Source organism: Antechinus flavipes, chromosome 6, assembly GCF_016432865.1.
Source record: "Antechinus flavipes isolate AdamAnt ecotype Samford, QLD, Australia chromosome 6, AdamAnt_v2, whole genome shotgun sequence".
Taxonomy (NCBI): Eukaryota; Metazoa; Chordata; class Mammalia; order Dasyuromorphia; family Dasyuridae; genus Antechinus; species Antechinus flavipes.
The window spans coordinates 28,314,188-28,332,837 of NC_067403.1; the positions used below are offsets into that span (position 1 = coordinate 28,314,188).

Genomic DNA, 18,650 nt, shown 5'->3' on the forward strand with positions numbered 1-18,650 from the left:
ACACCAGGATCTTTGCCAAGAAAACTCCCAATGGAGTCAGGAAGAGTCAGACATGACTGAAACAAATGAACAACAAAATCTTCCTTCTTGAGTTAGGACATCTAATCTTGCTGGTGATCAATCTTTGTGCATTTTTACACAGCCATAAAGTTTCATCAACTCAGTCATAATCTTCTTAATGACAGAAAATGTGGATTATTTATCTTTTTATAACTCAAAGACTAGAACTGTGCCTTTCATTTAATAGGTATTGAATTTAATGTTTGTTCAAATGAATTTAATATAGTTCAATTCTTTAAAACTTTAACTAATGAAAAATCTTCTTGCAACAATTCATTGTTATTGTTCCAATATGCCAAATACTTCAACAGTGACCTGAAACTTCCAGCTCCAAACACCCTTCAAGTTAAAAAAGATAATTACTTAAAAATATTGAGTAAGAAAAATAAATTGTAAAGCCCTCTAAAAATAGAGATTTCAAGAGGCCAAGTCATCTAATTCTTCACAGGGAACATAAATGAGCCAAGTAAGACAGTTGGGTTTTTGTAAGTTATTGGCAGTTCCTACATAATGAATCAGATAACAAATGAACATACATACATCAGTCCCATAGATCAGAAAGTCCCCAGTTAACGTGTGGCACAAAATTCTGTACTCATCCGCTGTTGCTGGGAAAAGACGAGTTTCTCTTTCTTCCTGAGCATCCAAAATTTCACTTTCTATCTAAAATAGGAATGGAACAACACAATGACAAAGTAAATTAACTCTGAGGGAATTCAACTAGTCCTACAATAATACCAATGTTGGGGAGCCATGGAAGGACATGGCTGGCATGCTGTCAACATGGAAGTTAACGTTTGTAGCAAGTTAATGAATGAAAACTTAGCTCATTCAGGTCTATTGCTATTCTGGTTAATTCTCCCACTACTGCATATTACAAATTGATTCCACAGATGGTGAAATATTAAGTACAAAAAAATAAAACTTTCACTTGTGAAAATGTCAAATGTCAAAAAGACAGTGCAAATTAAGATACTATGTACTGTATTTTAATATTAATAGTAATGTTTAAGATTATATAAGTAATAAGTAAATTGATCATTATGCAATACAATACTAGATAGCCAAAAGAAGAGTTTTGATAGATAGGTTATTATACATTATTCCTCAAAACTATCTTGATCATCAGCAGTAGATAGTATCTGATGTCTAGGTGGAAAGCCTCTTGAGGAACAACTACATTAAGGAAGTGAAGGAAACATAAGAGGTTCACAGGGAGAGACAGGAGGACAGCCAGAAGGAAAGGAGGTTCAGGTACCTGGAGAAGGGTGTTTTGCTCCTTCTCCCCCTCCCATCTACCCGGCTGCTCCTTTCTCAATCTTCTTTACTAAATCGTCATCCACATCTCATGTGATAGAGAAGTTCTGTTCTAGACCTTCTCTTTTCTTTACCAACTCTCTCCATAATTTCATCAGTTCCCATGGTTCATCTGTCATCTCTATGGAAGTATCTCTTAATTCCACCTCATCTCCCTATACCTCACACTGCTACCATAGTTTCTGGTCCTCATCACTTCATCCCCCAAACTACTGAAGGAGCCATCTAAATGGACCTTCAGAGTCTCCGCTCTCCAATCCATCTTCCATCAGACTGCTGCCAAATTGATCTTCCTAAAGCCCAGGTTTGACTATCTCATTCCTCCTTTCAAGAAGCTCTAGTAGATTCCCTTTTGCTTCTAGTATAAAATACAACCTCTTCAATTAAGGCTTTAAAGCCCTTCATAATCCAGGTTTAACTGCCTATTACATTCCTATCCCCTCACTAAATTGTAGTCAAACTAATTCACTTGCTGTTTCCCATACTTCATCTTCAATTTCCTGTCTCCATGCATGTTTGCTTAAGCTGAGTCCCATTATAGGCTGTTAGTATGTATCTGTAGTCTTGGTTCTTCTATTGTGGTCACAAACAGTAAAAATTGCCTTGGCTAAGCTTGAAAATGTTAAGTACTGGGTTAATTTTTCAATAACTGCAAGTAATATGATGGCCTTGGAAGACAGAAAAAAGGTAATGGTGTATCAGTTACAATTTTTGAGAATAGAAGGAAGTTTATGAAAAATAGATCCAGATCACTAAAGAGATCATGAGAATGAGCTAAATAATAACTGAACTAAGTCATACTGAAATAAGAGAAGCAGCCACAAATAGAGTAAGAGTGAATGCTTGGAAGGAGTTACTTAGGTAAACAATTTGCACCCAAGGAAGAAAGAACAAATGACTGGGATTTGGGGATTAAAACAACAGAATGTAAACATGGTTCCATTGGCAGAATTATCTAACAGAAGATTTTCAGGAGCCATTCTAGGTATTCTATAATCAGGGCATAAATATAGTATACCCTTACCATATGTAATTGAACTTTTCCCTCAAAGAGCACAGCAGCATAATCAGAATTAAGGCTCATACTGACAACAGTCCCCAGATATTCCATATCTTTCAGCTTTTTGACACCTACATAAATCAGAAAAAGTAGTTTAGTATTTTAAGTTTTATCTTCACTCTACACTAAGTATTATATAATTCAACATTCAAAAAAACTCTTTTTTCCAGGTATGACACATATATGACTAAAAAGGTAATTTTTATATACTCACTTAGTGATTTTATTGTTTAAATAGGTGGTAAGAAGAATCTCCCCAATATTAGATATAATTTTCAAAATAACTGTAAACTAGAAATCAGACATTGACCAAGATATCCAACCATATACTAAGATAAATTCCAAATGGATACATGCTTTAGACATAAAGGTATTATCATAAGCAAATTAGAGGAGCAAGGAAGAAATGATCTTTCAGATCTATAAATAGGAAAAAGGGTCATGACTACTAGAGCAATAGAAAGGATCACAGAAGATACAAAGAATAATTCTCATCACCTAAAATTTAAAAGCATTCACAAATAAATCTAATGCAGTTAAAATTAGAAAGGAAATAATTTTTATTTATTTGAATCTGTTATTATTTATCAGTGCAACTTGCAAAGATTTTCCCCAATATTTAAGACCTATCCCCCAATAGATAAGTGATCAAATGATATTAAGAGGCAGGTATTGTGGTAGTTGGTTTGTTTTTGTTTTTGGAAAAGGAGTCAAGGCAATTGGGGTTAAGTGACTTGCCCAGGGACACACAACTAGAAAGTGTGAAGTGTCTGAGGGCAGATTTGAACTCGGGTCCTCCTGACTCCAGGGCCAGTGCTCTATCCACTACACTATCCAATTGCTCCAAATAGGCAGTTTTCAAAGGAAGAAAATACCAAGCAGCAATGACCTCATAAAAAATGTTCCAATCACTAATGATGAGGGAAATGCAAATTAAAGCATCTCTGAGATGGTACCAATTGACAAAGATGAGCAGAAAAAAGAAAATGACAATTGCTGGACCAGTCATTTGTGCACTGCAGGAGCTGTTGTGAATTGGATTAGTCATTCTGGAAAGCAACTGGGAACAAAGCCCCAAAAGTTACTACACTGTGAATATCCTTTCACAGCCACCTAAACCTCTACAAGGCCTTACACTCCAAAGAGATCAAATAATGAGATAAAGGATCTATGTCCAAAAATGTTTGTAGCAGTTCTTTTTGTAATAGTCAAAAATTATAAACTAAAGTTGTACTCATCTATTTAGGAAGGACTAAAGAAACTGGTTTCAGTCTCTCAGACAGCAAGTATTGATTAAGCTATGTGCTAAGCACTGAGGATACAAAGAAAGGCCAAAAAAAAAAAATAGTACCTGCTCTCAAGGATCTCACAACTTAATGAGGGAGTGAATGTCCAAACAACCACAAACAAACAAGATATATACAGAATAAACTGAAGATCTCAGAAAGTATTTATTCTTAATATTCTTAACTCCAAACTCACATCAAGAATCTGAAAACTAAATGTTATTTTCATTGATTCTACAATTTTAAAATCTCTTCAACAAAAAAATCAAAAATTTTAGCCCAATAACACTGTGCTTGAATTTTAAGAGTTAACTGAGACACTAATGAGCAAAGAAGGGAAGAGCCAATAACCAGTTATGAACAATGTTTCTGAAATCAACAGGTGATCTTTGGTAAAAACCTGCACAAAAAATGGAGCTATGCAAGTACAAATTGGCACATCATATGGTACCAAAAAAAGCACTCAAGAATGTGCATAAAAACACCAATGGAGCCAGCAATCTATTTCTTGGCATTACTAGCTCTTAATAGATAAAGGCAGATTCCTTATGTTCAGGGAGGATAACCTGTGCCAGGAATTCAATCACTGAACCAGAAGAAAAATCTATTTTAGAAAAAGGAAGGTACAGTCAAAATAAGGATCTAAATGAAACATAAACCAGAGGTTAGCAATTACAATTCCTCAAGAATATCATTTTAACTAACTGAAATCTATGATGGAAACCAGGCTTTCGAGGCACTGAAGTCTCATAGAAAATATACTAAGTATGACAACAAAATACCAGTCTGAAAGAGAACCAGATGAAAGCCCTCTCAGTTTTTTTTTTTAGAAAAGTCTCCTAGAGTTGCCTTCTGTATCCTGGTCAACAGTAGATGCATCCAGAAATTTGGACTTTGAGGGCTAGCCTAACAGCAAAATGACATGGACTATGTGGAATTACCCCTGTGCCTCAACTGTATTACAAATATGAAATAACCTCTGTACCTCAACTAAACTACACATATCTCCATAATCCTGATGCCAAAGAGGAAGTTCTGGCTTTAAATCTGAATGGGAACAACACAGACCTGCTCTGGGCAATAATTCTGGCAATGCTGAATGTGTTGAAATGTGACCTTTCCCAAATCATTCTTAGTAACTTGATCAGATCATACAAGCCAGCTGATCTCCCAGATTTGAAAATGGAAAGAATAGGGTTCCTTTCAGGTTAATTATTTCATACTGGAAACGCAAAGACTTTGTTTTCTGTTCCAGATTAACACCAATAAATTGTTTTTAATTGCCTTTGGGGGAGAATAAAGCAAAGTCATAAGTCATAAGTCAAGAGTGAAATATGGCAACCCAAAAAGCTAGGGCTCTGTCGAGCTTTACTATGGGAAGCATAGATCGAGAACAAGGGAGGTGATGGTCCTAGGGTACTCTTCCCTTATCAGGCCATATTTGTTTTCCCAAGTCACCACCACTTGGAAAAGCTGAAGCATATCCAGAGGAAGGTCACCAAGATGGATGGATACTATGCCATATAAGAAGACAATATAAGAAACAAAGATGGTCATTTTTGAGAAGATTTCTCGGGGACATAATAGCTTTCTCCCTAGATTGCAAAGGCCATCATATAAAAAGAGGTCTTGAGTTCTGCTTGCCTCTAGAGAGCAGAATGAGGAACAGAGTGACATCATGACTCAATATAAGAAAAATCGCCTAACAGTAAGATTTATTCCAAAATAAAAGTCTCCCTCAGCAGGTGACAGACAGCTTGCTCTTCACTTGAAAGCTGTGTGGCCATTTATCAGCCACATCACAATTGCAAAGGGATTGTTCTCATAGAAGTTGATCTTCATGTCCTTGGGCTTTTTTCCAACACTGGGGCAGCATGATTCCAGACATGCTTTGGTCCTCTATGTCCACAGCAGATGGCACTCTGGACACAGAGCTGTCTTTCCCATGGCTTCAAAAGGAATGAATTACCCTCGTTAATTCTTTGACAGAATAGTGGTAGGGGTACTACATATACCCATTGCTGGACTTCACAGGATATTCTAGGGTTTCATATTCAGTTGCCTGTTTAATACTTAATTTTGTTACAGAGAATGGCAGAATTAAGTCTGCATATAAATCAACTTATTTTAGATGAATCAAAATCTAGAAAAATATTTTTGTTATCGTAATACTGGCAAAGAAGGAACACAATAAAATAAAAAAAGGAACTTTACTTCTTAAAAGATAACAATCAATGATATGTCATAATAAGATCATTCTTATTTAATGACCAAATTCTTAGAGGCTCAATTCCATATTTACCTGCATCTCCTAGTGCATAAAACCAGGCTCTATTGTTCATCCCAACTGCCAAATGAAAAAGGCCTACTGCAATAAAAGTAGGTTCCACTTCAACAGAAATAGTGACTGCTGGCTCCTATAAAATAAGTACTCTTATTTATTAGAAATTTGAGAGCTCTATCATTTTAAATAAAATTGAAATATCATACAGTTTTCATACTCCTTCAACAGGGTTGGCCACAGTTACTTCAAGGAGGGAGGTAAGATAAGCAATCCGTGTACTAAAAGTATCTCCAAGGACTGGAAGTTTTGTCAGGAAAACATGGAGTGAGCCTCTTTGTGTAGCTACTGCCAACAACTGTCCATCATCTGTCCAAGCCATACAACCCAAACCTAAGATATTAAAATAAATTGACAAATAAAAACATAAACAGAGATATAAATTTTCTTCAGAAAAAATACTCAAAATAACTAAAAAAAATCCTTTTCCAATGATATTTTAAATTCTCAGATTGTTCAGATTTTATAATTATACGTTTAAACTAGATAATTTCTAACATTTCTATGACTCTTTAAAAAATTTCTATCCTAATATTCCCATTAACAGTACTCATAAGTGAATGAGATGATAAAATATATGATATGGAAATCAGGAGAAAAATATCTGAAATGCATTCTTTCATTCTTCATTCTACATTTGGTATAACAATATGTAATCAATAAATATGACAATCATTATGACAATGATTGAACAGATAAAAATACCCATCTTTCAAGATTATAGTATATGCAGCTGACATACAAAATGAAAAAGTAATTTCCTAATATCAGTAAAAACAAACTCAAAATAATGACAAAAATAAAGAATACTCAGTTCAGTTTATTTTAATATTTTTCAAATAATTGGAACATAAAAAGATAAAGTAGGAAAAAAGAGGTACTTATATGTATGCCTAAACTTGTTGATTATACCCCAATTTTCATATAGCAGTTTCCCCTATTTGAAACATGAATGTCCTTTACAACAGAATTGGCAAACACATGGCCTACAGAAACCAGACTAAAATATAATTCGGAAATATTTCACAAAACAAATGAAAACATAATATCCGTAGATAATGTGATTTTCTTCAGAACTGAACAAATAGAAATGACTGATTCATTGAGACATCAAGAATCAGTCAAGCAAAACCAAAAAAAAATGAAAGATTGGGAAAAAATGTCAAATATTTACTTGGAAAAACAATAGACTTGGAAAATAGATCTAGAAGTGATAACCTGAGGATCACTGGACTACCCGAAAATTATATGAAAAAAAGAGCCTAGATACTATTTTACAGGAAATCATCAAAGAGAACGGCCCAGAAGTAATAGAACTGGAAAGTAAAATAGGCATTGAAAGAATTCATCGAACACCTTCTGAAAAAGACCCTAAAATAAAGACTCCAAGGAATATGGTGGCCAAATTTCAGAATTTTCAGACTAAAGAAAAAAATATTACAAGCAGCCAGGAAAAAACAATTCAAATACCAAGGCGCCACAATAAGGGTCACACAAGATCTGGCTGCCCCAACATTAAAGGATTGAAGGGCCTGGAATCTGATATTCCAAAAGGCAAAATAACTTGGAATGCAGCCAAGAATAAACTACCCAGCTAAGCTGAGCATTTTTTTTCCATGGAAGAAGATGGATATTTAATGAAACTGAGGAATTCCATTTGTTTCTAAGGAAAAAACCAGACTTAAACAAAAAATTTGATCTCCAACAACAGATCTCAAGAGAAGTAGAAAAAGGTAAAAGGAACTCTTGAGAACTGTATTTCTATTGTGGATATACATAAAAACCACATGTATAATTTGATTTTACTAATATAACACAAAAAAGGGAAGTAGAAATGGAAAGGGGATAACTTGATGCATTCCAAGTTATTTTGCCTTTCGGAATATCAGATTCCAGGCCCTTCAATCCTTTAATGTTGGAGCAGCCAGATCTTGTGTGACCCTTATTGTGGCGCCTCGGTATTTGAATTGTTTTTTCCTGGCTGGTTGTAATATTTTTTCTTTAGTCTGAAAATTCTGAAATTTGGCCACAATATTCCTTGGAGTCTTTATTTTTCTTTCAGAAAAAGGGAAAATAAAAAGAGGGAAACTACATGAGACAATGAGGCAAAGGAAATCTATCATATCTGAGGGAACTTAGAGAGGGGGAGGAACATTGTGTGAATCCTACTCTCATCAGAGTTGGCTCAAAGAGGAAATAATTAACATATTTGTTTTACAGAGAATCTTCCCTCATCTCATTAAAAAGTGGGAGAGGAAAAGGAAAAGGAAAAAGTAATAAGGGAAGGGTATAAGAAAGGGGAAGGGATTCAAAGGGAAGAGGGAGGGATGCTAAAGAGAGAGAGAGCTATGTGATGCAAGTGGAAACAATAAGTTTAATACTAGGGAAGGGGGGAAGAGGGGCAAGAAAAAGAAAAGCATAATCTGGGGATATTAGGAAATACAGAAATACAGGAAATACAGAATTAGTCATTTTAATCATAAATGTGAATGGGATGAACTCTCCCATAAAGAGGAGATGGATAGCAGACTGGATCAAAAGTCAGAATCCTACAATATGCTGTTTACAGGAAACACATTTAAAACAGGGAGATACATACAGAATAAAAGTAAAAGGCTATTATGCTTCAGGTGAAGTCAAAAAATAAAGACCATCCTTATCTCAGATCAAGCAAAAGCAAAAACTGATCTAATTAAAAGAGATAAGGAAGGAAACTATATCTTGTTAAAGGGTACTGTAGACAATGAAGCAATATCAATATTAAACATATATGCACCAAGTGGTATAGCATCTAACTTCCTAAAGGAGAAGTTAAGAGAGTTGCGAGAAGAAATAGACAGCAAAACCATAATAGTGGGAGATCTCAATCTTGCACTCTCAGATTTAGATAAATCAAATCACAAAACAAGAAAGAAAGAGATAATGCGGTTTTCTAAGTCAATGTGTAGGGATCCTTATACATATTTTAGTGGCCCCATTTCTATTTGTATTTGACACCACCACTCTATGATATCCCCAAGTGGCAGATATCCTGTTCTGTCTGAAAACTTCTTATACTTTTACACTCATTTACATGTTACTTCATTCCACTTTGAGCCACTGAATTTTTTCCTTTCATTGAGCCAAACAAAACCTGCCCCCAATAACTTTTGAAGCACCAATTCTAATTTGTTTATGTATAGAGTTAAACAAAATAAGCCTCACCCTAACACAACAACAGTTCAATTATTTGAACACAATGTTCAATTCTGTCCCCTCAAATTTTTTTCTTCTTCCAGTGGAGTTTGCCAGGGCTAGGAACATATAGTGATTTTTACTATTTGGCAAATTGTCTACTATGAGAAAAAAGGTGTCCCCACCCAAACCCAGCAACATCAGAAATTATAGCACAAGTAACTTCCATGGTGTTCTCGTTCATTTAATCTTCTTTCTCAGGTTTAACTTAGTTGGAGTAAGAAGAAGATTCAAAGCTGAGTTATCCTGATGTAGGCAAAGAGGAAGATAAAACTAACATTTCATAGAATTTTAAATTCCTAAAATAAATATGGGTCAGAAAAAAATTGCTAAATTGGAAGACTATTTTAAAGTAAACTCAATCCTTTGCAACATACAATAAAAAAATTTCTACTGAAACTTTTTGCATTTAATTGATTTTAATTTAAAAAAAAAACTAGCAAGTTTGAGAAGTTATTACTATACCTTTATTTTCATCATCCAGATTTATTATGGCATACATTTCTTTCAGTTCTGATAAATCATGGATTTTAATACTGAAATAAATAAACAGATATTAATTTTACTCAATCCCATTTACCAGAAGGTTGACCATCAAATGATTGATTTTCCACAATTAATGAAAGAATTTTGATCTTTACCAAAGCTCACCAAATCACAGGCCCTTCAAATTAATAATAAAATAACTTTCATTATTATGAAATTAACTAAGTGATCAACTAATTAAAAGGCAGACAAAAAGAAGACAACTAAATAGACTAACAAGAAAAAATTTTTAAAATCAAGAAAAGGGTCACTATCAATTATTTAAATATAAATATTAACGTCACAAGTGACCCTGTTAAGTCTAAAAACACCTGACAAATAATTGAAATGAGATTTCTAAAAAGTATATAGAAATAAAAACTATTTTTCAATTAATTTGGGAATTAAAGTATCAGAAAAAAACTGTGAAACTTTCTAAACAAAAGCAAAATTAAGTAGATTTAGTCTATAATTATCTGCATAAGTTACCAAAGTGGCAATTTTTTAAAATCAACTCATCTTTTTTTTTAATTATCCAGAATGGTTATTTACTGTTTTTTAGACTTCAGAGTCAGCATCCTAGGAAACCTGGGAAATTCAATAAATCCCTTTTTTCTGGGTATTTTTTTTATCCTAAATGAAGGTATAACAATAATTATGACTGATCTGATTTTATAAGAAAAATTAACTAAATGACTTTGTAGTGAAATTTTTGGTAAATTCAAATGTGGGACCCAATATGAAAACATATACCATTTTAGTGCAATTAAAATAATTTAATTGTTACCCACCAGTTGTCTCCACATGATGCAGCTTTATTTAGTGATTGGGATATTGCAATGTTGGTTAGACTATCTTTATGGTCACGGGTTTGATAAATTTCTTGACCAATTTCATGAAAATGTGTTGAGATAACCACAAAATACCCATGTGAAAAGCCAATCATGATGTAGCCATCACCAAACCTAAATTAAAAGTGAATATTAGGTATGCAACACAAAGATAAATTTTTACAGGTTTTTTTTTTTTTGTTTAGTTTCAAAATACACGAGCAATACATCAATAAATTCTATTATTCTCAAGTGATTGTCATTAAATTTTCTTTTAAGATTAGGCCCTAGCTATAGAGTCTATAGATAGAGGTAAGATTAAATTTGCTTATATAATTTTATTATCAAAAAATTCCTGTTTAAGTGATTCATACAAATAAATTTTATACAAATAAAAAATCACTACTACATAACAAGGCTATAATAATTCCTCATTGTTTCAAGTGGCTCAGTAGGATTTTATTTTACATTCTACATGAGAGAGAGGTCTTTACCTCCAGTTAGTTGCTGCAGGAATGAAAATTATGACTGAAGAACTGACAGGAGTTAAGAATTAAATATGACATGAGCAAAGAATAAAGAATGATGCTGAAGTAAGACATTTTAACTACAAATAAAAGCATTCAAGACAGTTAAAAAAACTATCTGATATAAATTTAAGAAGTGTTTACAATAGAAAGGGGGAAAAAAGGAGTGTAGCCTAGTTTAAAAAGAGGGGTATTAAAATGTTTCTATCTGTAGGTGATTTGGTAGCATATTTGGTTGGTTGGTTGTAGTCCTTAGTTCTCGAAGAGGACCAAAATGACATCACTAGGTCAAGTTCCAGGGCGTCCAACTATGGCTGATCAGACCAATGTGAGCTCAGAATGGTCCGCCACAGGTCAGACACAAGTAGTCTGCATGAATACTTAGGGTGGGCTTGTACCAGTTTCTCCCATTTCATACAATCAGTTCCAAAGAGAGACCTTGAAAGTGTCCTTGCATCACTTTTTCTGACCACTTTGTGAGTGCTTGCTCTGTGTGAGTTTTCCATAAAATAATTTTTTGGGGAAGCATACATTTGGCATTTGAACAAAGTGGCTAGCCCAACAGAGTTGTGCTCTCTGCAGTAGAGTTGGAATGCTGGGAAGTTTAATTAGAGAAATGTTTCACCCAATGTCACACAGGTAGCAAAGTCAGAGTGAAGATTTAAACTCCAGAGGGAATTTACGTTGTATTACACATCTCACCTCCTTAAGAAGAGCAGAGAATGTTTTGGGCGTGTTCTCTATCCATTAACCCACTGACTCTTTAAAAAATCTTTATTTTTTATTTTTTAATAGATGTTGCAGAGAATTAGGATGTAGAGAAGGTAATTGAAAAACTTAATAATAGCACACAAATAATTAACATCTTTTAATATCCTGTAACTTTGAAGCAAAATTGGTCATAAGATGGAATATATGTATATTTACACATATATATGTGCAAATTTTACAAAACATTTTTTTCTTAACTAAAACAGCAAAGGTCAAGAATTTTATGGCCAATATAGAAGCTTCACTCCTATATTTTAAAAATATTTTCTTAAAGAAGAGAGTTGGGAGGTTCAGAACATGATAAAACCCAAATAAAATCAACCCCTCCCCAAATGAAATGTATTTTATTTTGACAGGAAATAACTAGTCTTTAATGAATAGATAGAATAGTTCCTACCACACAGAAAGCATATTTAAGTCCTGGGTGTGTGTGTGTGTGTGTGTGTGTGTGTGTGTGTGTACACACACAAGCAAAACAGTCCTTACCTTTAGGAAGCTTACATTCTAATGGGGAAAATAATACATAAATGGGAGCTGGTACTCGGGAGATGGAGAAGATTTGGTGCAAAGTGATTGGAAAGGAGAAAGAGAAGATATTAGCAAAAGCATGGCTGAAGACTTTACTGAAATAGTGACAGCCAGTCACCAATCAACAGAGTAGAGCCTCAGGGGATAGATTTCTCCAGAAATAGCAAATGATTTCTGAGTCAACTGTCTGTCAAACCACTACATTTTTAGAAAAAGAGAAAAATAAATAATAACCTAGAAGAAAATAATAAATGAGAGGGTATGGCATACAACTGAGTCAACTCCAACCTGACCTATATTCAGTATCAGCTGATACTGAAAGAATTAAAAGAACTGATATTGACACAGATTGTCACTATTCCTAAGGATGCTTAATTAAGGATATAAATCAAAGATGTCACTAATATAAACAATTTATATAAATATATATATACATATATATATGCAGTATAACAAAGAGACCAAAATAGCCTAGAATGCCTCAGCCAGCAAATGTGATCTCCTCACCAAGTGAAGAGATAGGACAACTAGGGACAATGCTGGTTTAATAGAAACTCGTTTTAAAGACTGGAGAACAGTGAAAGATTCTGAGAAATATTGCCTTATATTTCAAAAAAAATATTTCTTTCTAGTAAATTTGTTTATTTTTAATACACATTACTTTATGAATCATATTGGGAGAGGAAAATGAGAGCAAAAGGCAAAAACCATAAGAGAGAAAAAAAACAGAAAAAAGAAATGAACATAGCATGTGTTGATTTACATTCAGTCATCTTAGTTCTTTTTTCTGGATGCAGATGGCATTTTCTATCTAAAGTCCATTGGGATTGTTTTGGAATCAAAAAATTTATTAAGTACGTGTTTCAAATGTTTCAAAAATTGTATTAGGGAAGCTTCTGTGGATGCAAAGACAAGAATAAATAGCCCTCAAGGAGTTAACATACATTGAGGGAGAAAATTATATGTATAAGAACATAAAACATATATGCAAAATAGAAAACAAGGTGATTTTGTCAGGGTGAGGAAGCCTAGCAACTGGGAACATCTAGAAAAGACCTCAAGTAAAACTTAAATCAAGTTTTGAAGGAAATTAGGACTTATAAATTAGACAGAGGTAAGAAAGGAACATTCTAGGAATAGGAGACAGATTACACAAAGATGGGGAAACTAAAGGAAATGTCATTCACAAAGGACAGCAATGAGGTCAGTCTGGGTGGGATTATAAGGTGAAAGAAGAGAAATAATATAAAATAAGGCTGGAAAGGTCCAGATTGTGGAGGATTTTACTTTTTATTTCCTATAAATGACAGAGGCATCACCACATTTGGATTCAGTAGCAAAGGTCCCATAAGGTTATGTCAGGAAATAACAAATGCCACTAAAGAAAACCAAAGACAGGAAGAATAGCTAGCTGAACTAGACAGTATATACGATCTGAGAGAATAGACCATTAATGGTTTGGGCATTAGACCTCTCTAAAAGACTGGCATTTTGTAATATTTGTAACTACCACCTTATGTGGGTACTTTTTTAATTCTATAAAATTTGTGAATATATAAGCTCTTATATTTATATACATGTATAATATATAACAAAATATTATATATTATGATGATAACCTATATATTATATATAATATATAACATATGTAATGTACAATATATGATGTATAACATATATAACATGATATATAATGTATAATATGTTGTATAATATTTTATGATATAAAATACAAATATATAATATATTATTACATTTTATATTACATATACTATATATTATATAATATTGTATGTAGTATATGTATATTATGTTTTGCATAATATATTACATCATATATTTTGATATTTTGTATAATATGTAACATGATATAATATATGTAATATTTTATATCATATTATATATTTGTTTGTTTGTTTTTGCTGAGGCAATTGGGATCAAGTGATTTGTCCAGCGTCACACAGTTAGGAAGTGTTAAGTATCTGAGACCACATTTGAACTCAGGTCCTACCGACTTCAGGGCTGGTACTCTATCCACTGCGCCACCTAGCTGCCCCTATCATATTATACATTATATTGTATTACATTGTGTTGTACTATATTATACTTTATTTTTTAAATTATATTATAACGTGTATAAGACTCTTCACTGAGTTTCAGGGTAAGAGAGACATGAACAAAACACTTGCTGTTCTCAAGAGCTTATGCTCTCCTGATGGACACAGAGAAGAAAATATAATTTCAGGGACAAATCAAAACATTAAAAACTGGGATAATCAAGAAAAAAATTCCTATAGGATTTGAGCTGGAGTTGGCATGCAGGGGATGACTGTGGGACAGGAGCTTAATTTCTTGGAGTTCTAATAGGCAATAGCAGTCAGGATCTCTAGGGTCATAGAGATGGATGGAATGAGCCCCAATAGAGACGCTGTGGAGTATTAAGTTCAAAGGGTGAAACTGGAAGTTAGAATGAGTGACCAAAGGTAGGTTTACTCTTCCCTCCTGGCCATTTGTTACAGGACATCCACTATGGAAGAATATAGACAGAGGCAGACACAGGATAGCCAAGTTTCCAAGAATGAAAGGATCTGCTACACTGCCCTTAGTGTAAAGGGAGTAAATGCCAAGTCAAACTATCTTACTGTATCTAGCCGGCCGCAGGCTATGCTCCATATCTCATCCAGTCATCCTCTCTAGGCATCTTGCCATCCACCCTTCCCCAGCCCTTCTTTATCTTAATGCTTTCCCTAGGAGACTGTTCCCAGTGCCTGTTGTATGTATCTACATGTCTCTCCCTTTGGGCTGGGAGCACCTTAAAAGCAGACACAGTTTATTTGCTTCTTTGTATTTTCAGTGTTTAGTAGAGTACCTAGAACATAGTAGGCCTTTAATAGCTGATTTGATTTGAGTCCTCCTGTCCCAATGTGCATAAATAATTCAATCCTCCTTTGCGGCTTTCCATCCCTTCTTTTGAGAATAGTAATCAATTCAATACAACCTTTGCTTTAGTCACTTTTTTTTTTAATTTCTCAAGATGAAAAATGCTTTCTCTGGATAGCACTCTCTTTTATGTTACCTCCCCATATCAGAACGTAAATTCAAGCTTTTAGGTCGGGGATTATCACTTCTGTATCCATCTTCTTAACCCTTGATGTAGTAGATATTTAATAATTTTTTCACTCATTGATACGATTATGAAAGGAAGAGACCTAATATGAAAAGATGCTTATTGATAAAAGAACACAGATTCCAGAAAAGATTGTGAGAGGAAAAAGCAGAGCAAGATAATGGTTCTCTCAAGGTAGACAGGAATGAACTGGATGTGATGGCAAGAGAACTTCACCTAATTGATTCATAACTCTGAATCACAAGAGAAGTGGAGGAAAAAAAAGTAGTTTGCTAGCCACACAATGGTTGATTTTTTTCAAATTTCCCAGTAAGCAGTGGCAGTTTCTTTGTGAATCCATCCCAGTGGTAATAGAAGAAGAAATCTGATATTTTTTTACTCTCCCCTATAGCTGAGACACTGGATCTGCTGAATGGTTATAGAAGAGGGAGATTTGTTAATTTTCTCATTGTTCCCAAATAAGCAATAGTACCTTTTTAATCTTTAGTGATAAGCACAAACTGAAGCACTGATTTTTTTAACTCTTGCCAGTGAACTGGCAGAGAACTGAATAAGCAGACTTTTATAAGCATATTTCTCCAAAAGAGCTTATCTTTACTGCTACACAATTGACTGAATAGTGAAGAATATCAAAGATTGCACTGTGCTTGTTGACAATAATAATTGATTCATAAAGCAAAACATTATCTTCAAGACTCTGCTCCCACAAAGTGTCTGCCACACCATCAAAATAATAAATGATTCCTCAATAGCTTTCTTTGATGATCCTATTATTATTCACATTAAGTGAGGCAGAAAACAGGCAAAGGTCATTGTCAATAAAAGTTGTTCAAGACAATCTTAAATTGAACAGATATTCCTGATAGATGGTTAGGTCATGCAGATATTCCTTTTCTGGGATTATACTGACTGCATAGTCACTCAAAAGATTTGGGCCTAATTATCCATACAGGAAAAAAAAAAGTTATAATCTTTAAAATTAATCCATCAAGACATATATCCTTGCCAGATAGTAGTTGAGGACAACAATCTGCAAGAGGAATCAGGAAATACACAAGAGTGCCATAAAGGATATCATCAAATGGATGCATAAATGGAGAAGAAAATTAGCTGCTTATATAGAGAATGAAAAATCACCTATGAAACGTTAAAGATCTAGAAGGATTCTCTGTGAAGGATATGTAGGGGAGTTTAGTCACACAAGTTGAGAAAATTGCAATCTATACAGTTATAGAACTATGCAGATCATAGAGCCATTGATAGATCAAAATGTAGGCTTAGTTGGGTAGGGAATAAGTTCATGATCAAGAAAAGCCATCATAACTTAGCAGGAAAATGGAGACCAGATTAGAATCTATGATTTCAACTGAAAAAATAATTGAAGTGTTTAAAAAGTCAGTAAAAATAATTCATTATCATGACGATGGCAATGACTTACCAATGATAACAAACAACTTGGCCATAATGCAGCTGGAATTCCAAATCAATTGGATTTTCTGGACAATTCACATTAAACAGAAACAAATTTTTCTTGCCAACCACCACACTTATCTGTCAATGAACAAAGTTATTAGCAACCTAAATTACAAAAACTAATAAAATTAAACATTAAATAGTGGTATACAAAATAATATGGGCTCAAAAACCAGACATAATAAACTACTATAAAAATAATGCACTATGGGAACCAAAGCAGATACTAAGAGTCTTAGATAATTGTCTGTTATGTTGAAAAATCAGGTAACTTTCTCAGAATCACTCATCCACTAAGTTTGGGAGAGGGGATAAGAAGTCAAGTCCTGACTCTGAGACGGGCTCTCTATCCACATCAATCACACTGCCTCATTGTATCTTACCACTTGGCAATAACAAAACCAAAATTATTTTAATGACTCCAAACATTTCCTTAAAACAAAGACTCACCATTTCCGTACCTATATTCTACTAGTGCTGCTGTGTGGCTGCTAGTCATACAACATTATAATCTCTAAAATACTGAAATTGAGTATTATTCAAGAATAATGGAGAGGTACTTGTTAGGTGCAAGTAAGTTGCAATACATCATAGGATTATAGAAGAGAGCTGGGGTGAAGGATATCCTAAAAGAAACATACAAGCAAATGAGGAAGTTTAAGAATGCCAAGAATGAGCCCAGAAAGCAATATATTTCACTGGTCTTTTCCAGAGAAGTCAAGACTCCACCTCTTCACTACACCCCCAGCATGTTGACAGGACTCCTGAGGCCACATTTTGGAACTGAAGCCTCCTAAGTTGTTGTCTTTGTTGTTGGAAGTTATAGTCAGGAAGTTCCAGCTAGGTGGTTCAGTAGATAGAGCACTAACCCTGAAGTCAGGAGGACCTAAGTTCAAATGTGAGCTCAGATACTTAACACTTCTTAATTGTGTGACCCAGGGCAAGTCACTTAACTCCAATTGCCTCAGCAAAAAAAAAAAAAAAAAAAAAGGAATTAATAGTCAGTAGTGAAATTTGAGATTCACTTGAATAATTGAGACATTAGGGATAGCCAGTGGGATACAGGAGAAAGAATATTAGATTTAAAATCATAATATTTGTGGTCTGGATCAACCACTTACTTTCCATATCATCATGGATGACCTCATCTCTCTTACCCTCAATTTCTCCTTCAGCAAAATAATATTTGCACAGTTTTCACAGGATCATTATGAAAAAAGCACCTACAAAGAGGTGAATTCTTATAACGCCCAAGATATTTTTAATGCCAAAACATGTCAATATTTTAATAATATCTACGAACTTTGAGTTTTTAAGTATAAGTATTTCACAGATCATCCTCCACAAATACTCTACTTTGAGCACATGCAATGACCAAAAAACAAGTGGCTAACATTCTGATAATGAATTTTTATGAACTAAGATATTCTAGTTTTCAGATGACAAAAAGTCCTTCATTGGTCCCTTATTTCCAAATCTTTCCAGCTTTGTCCTTCAATGGAATAATTTGAGAACCTGAGATTTCTTTTCAGTTCTGATGAGGCATTAGTGCAAAATTATATTAAACATCT

The 18,650-nt window shown here is 34.0% G+C and overlaps 1 protein-coding gene across 1 annotated transcript in view; it reads right to left on the bottom strand.

Annotated features, from left to right (window-relative positions):
• The window catches only part of LOC127540302 (WD repeat-containing protein 19-like), a 120,861-nt gene that overhangs the window by 74,479 nt on the left and 27,732 nt on the right, over positions 1-18,650 (bottom strand). Inside the window, 7 exon segments of the mRNA XM_051964937.1 lie at positions 601-723; positions 2,402-2,508; positions 6,026-6,140; positions 6,225-6,397; positions 9,764-9,834; positions 10,615-10,788; positions 17,045-17,157. Of these exon segments, the coding sequence (XP_051820897.1) occupies positions 601-723; positions 2,402-2,508; positions 6,026-6,140; positions 6,225-6,397; positions 9,764-9,834; positions 10,615-10,788; positions 17,045-17,157 (876 nt within the window).